General features: G+C 37.8%; 1 protein-coding gene across 3 annotated transcripts in view; it reads left to right on the top strand.

Annotated features, from left to right (window-relative positions):
- The window catches only part of MAN2A1 (mannosidase alpha class 2A member 1), a 268043-nt gene that overhangs the window by 43553 nt on the left and 212230 nt on the right, over positions 1 to 12260 (top strand). For all 3 annotated transcript variants that reach the window (XM_070517621.1, XM_070517622.1, XM_070517620.1), the window contains exon 4: positions 6289 to 6460. In XM_070517621.1, the coding sequence (XP_070373722.1) occupies positions 6289 to 6460 (172 nt within the window). The remainder of the gene's footprint in view (positions 1 to 6288; positions 6461 to 12260) is intronic.

Raw genomic sequence — 12260 nt, 5'->3', positions numbered from 1 at the left:
ATTGGGATTGCATTGAATCTGTAGATTGCATAGTATGGACATTTTAACTATGTTTATTCTTCCAATCCATGTGCATGGAATCTCTTTACATCACTTTATGTCATTATCAGTTTCTTACAGTAATGTCTTATAGTTTACATTGTATAAGTCCTTCACCTCCTTGGTTAAATTTATTCTTAGGAAGCTTATTCTTTTAGTTGCAATTGTAAATGGAATTGTATTCTTGAGTTCTCTTTCTGTAAGTTCGTTATTGGAGTATAGAAAAGCAACTGATTTTTGAAAGTTGATTTTGTACCCTGCAACTTTACTGTAGTTGTTAATTATTTGTTAGTTTTCTGATGGATTCTTTGGGGTTTTCTTTAAATAAGATCGTGTTGTCTGCAAAGAATGAGAGTTTCACTTTTCACTCCCTGTTTGGATTCTTTTTATTCCTTTTTCTTGCCTAATTGCTCTGGCAAAAACCTCCAGTACTATGTTGAATAAGAGTGGTGATAGTGGCATCTTTGTCTTATTCCTGTTCTCAGGGGGATGGCTTTCAGTTTTTGGCCATTGAGTATGATGTTGGCTGTGAGTTTGTCATATATGGCCTTTATTATGTTGAGGTAATTTCCTTCTATCCCCATTTTGTTAAGAGTTTTTATTATAAATGGCTGTTGGATCTTGTCAGATGCTTTCTCTGCATCTATTGAGATGATCATGTGGTTTTTATTTCTCAATTTGTTGATGCAGTGTATCATGTTGATTGATTTGCAGATGTTGAACCATCCCTGAGTCCCTGGTATAAATCCCACTTGATCGTGATGTATGATCCTTTTGACGAATTGCTGAATTTGGGTTGCCAAAATTTTGTTGAGGATCTTTGCATCTATGTTCATCAGCAGTGTTGGCCTGTAGTTTTCCTTTTTTGTGTTGTCCCTGTCAGACTTTGGTATCAGAGTGATGTTGACCTTGTAGAATGTCTTAGGAAGTGTTCCATCTTCCCTAGTTTTTGGAATAGCTTGAGAAGGATAGATATTAAATTCTCTCTAAAAGTTTAGTAGAATTCCCCAGGGAAGCCATCTGGTCCTGGGGTTTTATTCTTTAGGATACTTTTGATTAGTTTCAATATCTTTCCTTGTGATTGGTCTATTCAGATTATCTGTTTTTTCTTTTTTTAAAAATTTTTTTTTTTAAAGATTTTTTATTTTTTCCTTTTTCTCCCCAAAGCCCCCTAGTACATAGTTGTATATTCTTTGTTGTGGGTCCTTCTAGTTGTGGCATATGGGACGCTGCCTCAGCGTGGTTTGATGAGCAGTGCCATGTCCGCGCCCAGGATTTGAACCAACGAAACACTGGGCCGCCTGCAGCGGAGCGCGCGAACTTAACCACTCGGCCACGGGGCCAGCCCCCTATCTGTTTTTTCTTGATTCAGATTTGGGAGGTTGTTAGAGTCTAAAGAATTTATCCATTTCCTCTAGATTATCCCTTTTCTTGGCATTTCGTTTTTCGTAGTATTCTCTTATAATCTGTTGTATTTTTGTGGTGTCTCATGTTATTTCTCCTCTTTCATTTCTAATTTTGTTTATCTGAGCTTTCTCTCTTTTTTTCTTTGTCAGTCTGTCTAGGGGTTTGTCAATTTTACTGATCTCCTCAAAGAATCAGCTCTTTGTTTTATTGATTCTACTTCCTTTTTTGTTTCGATAGCTTTTATTTCTGCTCTGATTTTTATTATTTCTCTCCTTCTGCTGACTTTGGGCTTTGTTCTTCCTTTTCTAATTCAGTTAGGTGTAATTTGAGATTGCTTATTTGGGATTTTTCTTGTTCATTAAGATGTGCCTGTATTGCAATGAATTTCCCTCTTAATACAGCTTTTGCTGCATCCCATATGAGTTGGTATGGTATGCTACCATTTTCACTTGTCTCCAGATATTTTTTGATTTCTCCTTTAATTTCTTCAATGATCCATTGCTTGTTCAGTAGCATGTTGTTTAGTCTCCACATCTTTGTTCCTTTCTCAGCTTTTTTCTTGTAATTAATTTCTAGCTTTAAAGCATTATGATCAGAAAAGATGCTTGTTATTATTTCAATTTTCTTAAATTTATTGAGACTTGCCTTGTTTCCCAACATATGGTCTATCCTTGAGAATGTTCCATGTGCGCTTGAGAAGAATGTGTATTCTGCTGTTTTTGGATGGAGTGTTCTGTATATGTCTACTAAGTCCAGCTGGTTTAGCTTTTCACTTAATTCCACTGTTTCCTTGTTGATTTTCTGTCTGGATGATCTATCCATTGATGTGAGTGGAATGTTGAGGTCCCCTACTATTATTATGTTATTATTAATGTCTTCTTTTAGGATTATTAATAGTTGCTTTATGAATTTTTGTGCTCCTCTTTTGGGTGCATAGATATTTATAAGTGTTATTTCTGCTTGATGGAGTGTCCCTTTTTCATTATATACTGCCCCTCTTTGTCTCTCTTTGTTTTATCTTGAAGTCTACTTTGTCTGATAGAAGTAGTATGACACCTGCTTTCTTTTGTTTGCCATTAGCTTGGAGCATTATCTTCCATCCCTTCACTCTGAGCCTGTGTTTGTCATTGGAGCTGAGATATGTTTCCTGGAGGCAGCATATTTTTGGGTCTTGTTCTTTAATCCATCTTGCCACTCTGTGTCTTTTTATTGGAAACTTCAATCCATTTACGTTTAGGGTGATTATTGATGTATCAGGGCTTAAGGCTGTCATTTTATCACTTGTTTTCCTATTTTCCTGCATTTCCTTTGTTTCTCATCCTGTATGTTTTAGTCTGCCCATTGAATTATGTAGTTTTTTATGATGTGTTCCTTTGTTTTCTCCTTATTTATTCTTTGTGTCTCTGTTCTGCTTATTTGTTTAGTGGCTACCCTGAGGTTTGTATTCAGAATCTCATGTATAAGATAGTCCATTTATTGATGGCCTCTTACTGCCTTAATCTAAACTGATTCAGTCTCTTTCCTCCTCCCCTCCTAAGTTGTTTTTCCCATCTCTTACTCCAACTTGTGTTGTGAGTTTGTGGTTAAATAATGGGATTATCTTTGTTTTTGGTGTTTTCCTTCCCTTTAGCTTAACGCTATACTTCAGTATTTGCTTCTTATTCTGATTCTGTCTACCTGTTTATCTCTTTACTCTGTGTTTTGTGATCCCTTTCTCTCTTATTTTTTTTTCAGATATGAGGGACTTCTTGAGGATTTCTTGTAGGGAGTGTCTCGTGGCTACAAACTCCCTTAGCTTTTGTTTGTCTGGGGAAGTTTTTATTTTTCCCTCATATCTGAAGGATATTTTTGCTGGATAGAATATTCTTGGCTGAAAATTTTTGTCTTTTAAATATTTGAATTTGTCATTACATTCTCTCCTAGCTTGTAAGGTTTCTGCAGAGAAATCCACTGAAAGCCTGATAGAGGTTCCTTTGTAGGTTATTTTCTTAAGCTTTGCTGCCCTTAGTATTCTTTCTTTGTCATTCATTTTTGCGAGTTTTACTACTATATACCTTGCAGTAGGTCTTTTTACATTGACATATCTAGGAGATCTGGAAGCATCTTCCATACACATTTCTCTCTCTTTCCTTAGGTTTGGGAAGTTCTCTGCTGTTATTTCTTTGAACACACTTTCTGCTCCATTTTCCTTCTCTTCTCCTTCTTGAATACCTATAATTCTTATGTTGCATTTCCTAATTGAGTTGGATATCTCTCGGAGACTTTCTTCGTTTCTTTTTAGTCTTAGTTCTCTTTCCTCTGTCTGGAGCATTTCAACATGTCTATCTTCGATTATGTTGATATGCTCCTCTGTTATGTCCTCTCGAGTGTTCAGGGAATCCATATTTTATTTTATCTCTTCCATTGTGTCTTTCATCTCTAATATTTCTGATTGGTTCTTCTTTATAGTTTCAGTCTCTTTTGTGAAGTAGCTCCTGAACTCATTGAATTGTTTCTCTACATTCTCTTTTACCTCATTCAGTTTTTTGGTGATAGCTATCTTGAATTCATTGTCATTTAGGTTACGTATTTCTGTGTCCTCAGGACTGAATTCTGGGAACTTGTTGTTTTCTCTCTGATCTGGAGATTTGATACAGTGTTTAATATTGCTAGAGGAGGTGGGTTGGATCTTATGCATCCTGATGTTATTTGGTTGCAGTTACTGCCTTTAGCTGCTGGGTGGGGGTCAAGAGCTGCATATTCTGAGCCCCCTGCCTTCAGCCGAGATTCTAGGCAGTGGAGCAGGTGTGAGGTGGGTTGGGGGAGGGACGCTTTCTCCTGTGTGCTGTCCGGGCTTTCTTGCTCTACTCTCCCTATCTAGTCTCCTGGGGTGTTGGCTTGATGAGGTCATCCCCCGTGAACGCTCTCACCCCAGTAGAGGTCTTCCCTCTAGCCTCTGCTGGCCCTTGGGGGTCCTTGATGTTCCCATGAACGAACTTCCCCTCCCCTGTTCCTTCCCTCATGGAGCCTCCCACCATCTGGGATCACAGTCTTTATGGGAGGGAGCGAAGTTCTCTCTTACCCTGTTCCATCTCCTCCGAGGTGGACTCCAGCCCCTTTGCTCTCCATCTTATGGCTGCCTGTGTCTTCAATGTTTTTATGTTGTGTTAGGATGTCCTCTGTGGGAGTATGGATGCCCCTTTTCATGGTATGTTGGAGGGGAGAGAGTCCTGGGCAAGTTCATTCCCCCTGATGGTGACTGTACTCTACTTGATGCTTTCTTAATCTCAGGGGTATTGGCATGGTCAGCAGCGAGATAGGGCATCCTCATTAAAGCGTAGGTTGGATTTTCTTTGCTTGTCCCTGGGAATCCAAATGTGTGTCCTGGCTCTGCTCTGAGGCAGGGATCCAGGTTTGTACCTTTGTAAAGCAAGGTGGGAGTCTTTGCAAAGCACTATTTCATGAGATATCTTTGAGTTTTCTATAGGTGCAGGCTTTTTATTTAACATGGAAACTTGCCTTATCCAGATAGCATTCCTTGGTGACACACCAGCTTAAATGTGCCCCAGATCAAGAAAGTCCCATAAAGAATATTTTACACTGTATTCCTGTCTGGCTCATAGATTCATACCTATCACTTTGTAGGTGCTTAGTGAATAAGCATAGAACGAATGAGAGATTTCAGTTAAAGCAAAAGGGAGAAATACAGTCACCATGGCAGTTCCCTTTTCAGAAGCTCATATTTGCATTGTCACAGTAGTTATATTGTCTTCTGTGCCCTACCAGATTTTTGTCAGCAGATCTAGTATACATTACATTATACTTAATCATAGACGAACAGAAGAAATAGCCAGTTGGACCTCTTATATTTTAGTCCTCTCATATGTTTCATATATGGAAACAATAGAGCAGTAGTTCAGCCTGGATGTATAGAAACTCCCCTCCCTGTAAGATTGCATAGATGAGAGGTTATTCTCCAGAGGGTCTACTTTGCCTCCAACCAGTAGGTGGAACTGGCGGCTGTGCACGTTTTTGCCTCAGCCAGTCATCATGTTGCTTTAGTACTCTGCCAGATGGGGCGATGTTTGGACCTACGAGTCTCGTTAAAAATGTTTCTTATAACCAAATTACAAGTGTCTTTAGATAAAATTTCCAGGATGTTTGGGAAGTAGTAGAAAAAGTTAGAGAACGAAGTTGTCAGCATCTACAATTCTCTTTTGAAAAAACTTTACATAGGTGTAGACACGTTTGTTATTTGATTATTGTCAATTTGTGCTTCCAAAGACTGGAATAATCAACAGGCTTTGGAAACTAATGCCTATTTTTGGCGGAATTCTACTTTTCAATGTTCATAATTGTGCTGTAATTACCTTCTTGCTCTGCTGCTGGCTTTTAGATATGGTTTATACTTGTGGTTTTCTTTTTCTTAGTTTAACTTGCTTAATGGCCAAGGGGGTGGACCTTTAGATGTGGCATGAGAGGATCAGAATTTGATCTCATACTGTGAGAATAGTACTGCCAAAGTGTTAACAATGTTCAGATTTTTAAAATGAAAAAAAATTCCTTAAATTAGAGATAAATGATAAATAATTGAATTAGATACTGTCATTGCTAAATATTAAATAAATGCTATTTGACCTTAGGTCATCTTTCTTATTTTTCTCATTTCAATGTTAGTGATTTTTGAGTCTTTTGTCCATTCAAATGGAATTTCATTAATTGAAAACGTTTGTTAAATTTTTAAATATGTCTTTATATGAATGAAACATCTAAGGGTTTCCAAAGGTAATACAATAGAATGTGACTAAGTGGAAATCAGACATATGAATCAGACCTTTGTGGTGTGCTTGTGTCTTGATTCAGGTTGGTTGAAGACTTTTGAAGACTACTTTAGAGAGAAGACTCGGTTTATTCTTAATAACATGGTCGTCAAGCTGAGTGAAGACTCACGGAGGACATTTATATGGCCCGAGATCTCTTACTTTTCAAGGTGGTGGGATACTATAGATAGTCAGAAGAAGGATGCTGTTAAAAGGTTTGTTTTTAAATTATTTTTTTGAAATTTGGTAAAATTAAACATTAATTTCACAGTGAAAGAAATGTTGAATTTTTACAAAGTGAAAATTCTTAGCTTTATGTCTGAAACTTAAGATGTTTCTTCACATTCTTTTTTACTTACTTGATTGTGGTTGATCTCTGAAAAAGTGACTTTAAACTTTCCCATTGAAATTCTTATGTTCTAACTTTGTCCTAGAAACGGAATTACTAAGTCAAAAGGGCTTAATATTTTAAAGTTTTTTTGAAGTATATAGTCAAAGTGACCCCTGGAAAGGTTGTTTCAGTGTATTCTTCAGTCTTCCATGTAGAAATGTACCAATTTTTCTGCCTGTTGGCCAACAATATAATTTTTTCTAAAACTTTGACCAATTTGATGGTTGAAAAATATTTTAACTTACATTTTTGATTAGTGATAATGTTGCATGTTTTCTCATGTATACAAAGGTTTTTGTGAATTGCTTGACTGTGTACTTTTTCTTACTGATTTGTAAGAAGATTTATACACATCAACCCTTATTTTTCTCAAATTTTTATTTTCTGCTTAATTGTTGGTGCTTGCTATATAGACTTTTAACATGCACCCGAAATCCAAACCCATGAACTGAGCCAATGAAGTGAAACATGCTGAACTTAACCACTATGCCATGGGTCTGGCCCCCAGACTTTTAACATTTTTATGTAGTCAAATGTATTAATCTGTTTTCTTGATATTGACCTTACAGGCCTATTTTAAAAGGTTTTCCCTAATCTAGAGATCAGATAAATAGTCCTTTTTCCCCATTTCATTTTTTTTTTTTATTTTTCTTTTTTCTCCCCAAAGGCCCCCAGTACATGGTTGTATATATTTTTTTAGTTGTGGGGCCTTCTAGTTGTGGCATGTGGTATGCCTCCTCAGCAGGGCTTGATGAGCAGTGCCATGTCCGTGCCCAGGATCCGAACTGGCAAAACCCTGGGCTGCTGAAGCAGAGTGCACGAACTTAACCACTTGGTCATGGGGCTGGCCCCCCTTAGTTTCATTTTTTATTGTTCACTTTTTTTTCGGCGTGGAAGATTTGCCCTGAGCTAACATCTGTGTCACTCTTCCTCCACTTTGTATTTGCGGTGCCTCCACGGAATGGCTGATGAGTGGAGTAGGTCTGCACCCAGGATCTGAACCTGCAAACCCGGCTTCCAAAGCAGAGTGCCCAGAACTTTAACCCCTCTGCCATGGGGCCGGCCCCTGTTCACTTTTTTAAATCCTGAAATGTATTTTTTTAATGTGGCATGGTGGGAGATTTTGTTCCCCATGTCTCCCTCCCCCCTGCTCCCAGAAGTTCAGGGATTATCTTAGCATGAATCACTTTCTTTTATTTATTTAATGTCACATATTCAGTACTTAACTGTTCTAAGCACTTTACAGTGGTAACTGATAATCCTTGCAACAATCCTGTGAAGTAGGTACAGTGACTATCCTCATTTTACAGATAAGGACACTAAGTCATCCAGGGTCACCATGGGATGTGCCATGCTGGTCAGCCATCCAGTACAGCCTGTCCAGCCCCACAGGCTGTTCCCTCACATGCTGTGCTGTGCTGCATCCCTAAGATTAAAGTAGTCTGTCTTTTTCTACTGATTTGAAGTGTCATCTTTATTGTATTTAAATATGCATTGATTTCTGAGCTTTCTGACCTTTTTCATGGACTTTTCTGTTTGACTATAATTGTTGCAGCTTAATGATATGCTTCATTAACTGACAGTTTAAATCTCTCCTTCTCTTCCTTTATCGAAAAATCCTTTTAATGAATGACCGCTTAATTTTCCCAAAAAGCTTTAGAATTAATTTGTTAAATTCTTCCTATCCTATCAAGAAAACAGAATTTTGATGGAAACTGACACAAACATTTAAAGGTAATTTGGGCAGAATTGGTTTTCCATCATTATCCATCAGACCTTTTTCTTTCCTGCCAGCACACTTCTGGATAGCATGCTTACAAGACTGGCCAGGAACCTGCCATAGCTGCCGGCTCTGGGGGTAGTGGGATGAACCAAGAGTAACTGCCACACCCAAAGGGGTACCACCCTTCCACTCCAGCCAGGTGTGGCCATAGGAACCTGAGTTGTCAGAGTATTCCTCCAATTATTCAAGACAAGCTGGAATTCTAAAATGTTATGTAAAATATCTTGACTTTTTAAATGGAAGTCTTAGCATCTAATTTAGATTGGCACACACATAGAGCCAAACAGAATCCTTGGTTTAGATCGAGCTGCCTCCTAGTTTGCAACCTTTTAAAAATTAAGAACTGTCCTGTAAAACCCTGTGGAACTGGTGTTTGTCTTATATTAATTCTTTAACAAAGTTTAAAGATTAAAAAAATATTTTTTATCTGTCTAGATCTGACGTTACTCCTTAAGTACAAATAATGTTTCACATTTTCTTTTTTTAAAGATTGGCACCTGAGCTGACAACTGTTGCCAATCTTTTTTTTCTTTTTCCTACTTTTTCTTCCCAAATTCCCCCGGTACATAGTTGAGTATTTTTTTTAGCTGTGGGTCCTTCTAGTTGTGGCATGTGGGATGCCACCTCAACATGGCCTGATGGGCGGTGCCATGTCTGCGCCCAGGATCCGAACCTGTGAAACCCTGGGTGGCCAAAGTGGAGCGTGTGAACTTAACCACTCAGCCACAGGGCCGGCTCCCACATTTTCTTAAATTATAATTTTATAGAGATTTAACTTAAATTGTTCAGATTTTGTCACAATTGTGGGGTTTTTTTGCTTTCTTATTCCTTTTGGGAATCTGATTATTTTCTTCATCTTGATTAGATCTTCTGAAGCTTTTATTATTTTTGTTGGTTTTTGCACCCCCCTCACCCCCAAAAAACTGTTTATATTTTACTGGTTTTTACTCTCGACCTTTCTGCTTTTATCTTGACTAATTCCTTCTACTTACTCTTAGTGATGCTAAATGGGCCAGTGCATTTATTTTAATAAGGAGCATGTCTCCATCGATGTATTTGCCTTTTAGCACTGCTCTAACTAGCTTTCACATTTTTATGTTATTTTTTCATTATTGGATTTTTTCCTAAACATTCTGTAAATGTACTTATTGTTTACTCTTTGACTTGAGTATGTTAGGAAAATTTTCAGTATCCAAGTGCTGTTTTTTCCCAGTTATACTTTAGATGTTAAAAGCTAGTTTTAATGTTTTATAGTCAGAGAGTATGGACTGTGCAATTTTTATTCTTCAGAATTTTTTCAGGTTTTCTTTGTAACTTAATATGTGATCACTGAATGAACCTTCTGCTGGACCTTAAAAAGAAGGTATTTGTAGCACACAGAGTTTGATGGGTGTCTGCTAATTCAGTATTTTACAATTTCTGTTTTCCTATGTGTATAGTCAATTCTGCTGTAATGCTGCATACATCTTCCTAGAAACCACTGTATTATGCAAAATTGTTCAATAAAAAAAGTTTATGGAAAAAATGAGATTAGGGCACAGCATTTAATAACTTCATTAGTGACGCACGTGAAAAAGATGGGAACCTTGTAAAGATCCTAGTACCGTTTGACACACGTTAAATGGTTAATAAAGACATAAATGCTACAATACATATGTCAGTTTACCTTGAAAAAGACCTGAAGTTTGCTTTTGGAAGCAGGCGTCAGAAAGGCTGCAGATCGCGAGTTGTTGCAAAATGGTGGAAGGCAGGTTATGGGAAATCTGACAAAAAGTCTTCCAGCGTGTGTGGATGGGAGTGGCTCATGAGACCTGCTGTGCGCACAGGCAGTGAACCGAGGTAGCTGGTAGATCTTCGAGGTGTGTGCCTGTGTCTTGTGTGTTCCTAACTGGCTCAGTTCACCTGGGTGCAGTTTTCTGCCTTCATCTGCTGTTTCTCAGGGGTGAAATTTCACATGAGCAGTGCAAAATTTTCTCCCTAATATAATTAGTCACTTTGGGACAAATTTTTGTTTTTGAAACAAGCCTTTATAGCAGAACTAATTGTACCTATTTTTTGCTACTGTCCCCCTGTCTGCTTCCTTTTATTTTTAGGTGTTTTATCATTTTTTAAATTCAGTACATAAGGATTCATGCCTGATCTTTGTCTGCTTCCTTATTAGCTCATTCATTCATTTATTCATTCCTTCTACAGCTGCTTCCTGAACATCTTCTATGGAGGAGGGACTGCAAAGTTTGGGTACCCCTGGGCTGGGTATTTCTTTTTCTTGATTGTAAATTGTATCTTTCATCATTGACAAATTACCGTCTTTTCTCCTTTTAATGACTAAAAGTACTATCACGGACACTCTATTGTTGTTGTTCATTTGTTTGGATTTGCCTAACTGTGCTGCCTTTTCTACTTTAAGGACAGTTAATTTAGAGTGATAGTTCAACTGGCTGGGCACTGTATCCAGGCTGCATGGGTTGAAATCCTGGCAACTCTGTCTGCTGCGTGACTGGGCAAGTTACTTAACCTCTCTGTGCTTTATTTGCTTCATTTGTCAAGTGGGGATAATATGACAACCTACCTTATTTGGTTTTTATGCAGATTGGGTAAATACAAATAACATACTTAGCACAATGCCTGGCATACTTTAAGTCCTTAATAAATATTAGCAACTCTTATTATTTTAACTTTTATTTGCCACTTTGAATATTTCTCTTGGACACTGAATATAGTTTTTAGTTCTAAAGTCATCCTGAGAGTAGAGTCTTCATCTTTTAATAGGAGAATTTAACTATAAAGTTTATATTTTCTATCTTAAAAAAGCTTCCTTATATAATGCTTCAGTGAAGATAACCTTTTTCCCCCTCTGCTCAGATGTTTTTAGGATTTTAAAAAATTTTATCCGTAAAATTCTAGATTTTCACCGTGTATTTAGGTATATATTACTTAAGTTTCCACCTATCAATTCAAGCATTTCTTCAGCTTATGTTTTCTGCTCTTACTAATTAATTGCTATCTTTATTTCATTTGTTTTAGAATTTAATTATCTAGTTATTGAGTCTCTAGTCTCTCTTTTGCCTCTGCATTTTTATTTTAACATCTTGGTTATATTTACTGCATTTGGGGAGGTTTTTCTCAAGGGTTTTTCCTCCTCAGACTTAGTTCTCTGTGGTATGGAACTTGTTCTTTTCTGGCTTTCAATGATTGGTTTTAACTGTGTTTTTTTAATTACCCTTTAGTTTTGTGTTTTTTATATTGTTGTCCATAAGTCCAAGTATGTTCCCCCTTTCTTCATCTTTGAGCAATAACAGATGTATCTACACCTGGAATTTGTCCCAAAACAGAGAGTATAACTTGCCTCGAATCCATTCCTTTTCTAACTGAATACTTTGTTTCCCTGCTGTGGGATACTGGCTGGCCAGCATCCATTCCAACCTGCTTTCTTTGTGGGAAATGTGTCACACAAGTCAGATCCTCCATCTTCCTGGCCTGGGTCAGACAGGCCAGCTACGACCTGAGCTCAGCTAATCAATATATTATTTCCTAGGGTTTGGAATCTTTAGAGTGAAGCAATGGTGGACAGATGGAAGGAAGGGAAACAGATGTGGAGGGAAGGTTGCAGGTCATCGCTCACAGCACTGGTGCATTCACAAGACTTTTCCTGTCCTGTGACGTGGTCCCTGTGGTTCCCATAGCATGGTCCTCATTTTCTTACAGCCCTTATTAAGTCCGGAGTTTTAGCCTGTCCCCAATTCTGCGTGCCTTGGAGAGTCTTCCAGTACATTTCCTCTCCAGAGTCAAGAGTGTTACCTGCAAACAAGAAAGCTGTCTGATATATTTCTTCTCAGATGCT

The sequence above is a fragment of the Equus asinus genome, chromosome 9 (assembly GCF_041296235.1).
Source record: "Equus asinus isolate D_3611 breed Donkey chromosome 9, EquAss-T2T_v2, whole genome shotgun sequence".
In the NCBI taxonomy this organism is placed as follows: Eukaryota; Metazoa; Chordata; class Mammalia; order Perissodactyla; family Equidae; genus Equus; species Equus asinus.
This window is presented reverse-complemented; position numbering and strand designations above follow the sequence as displayed.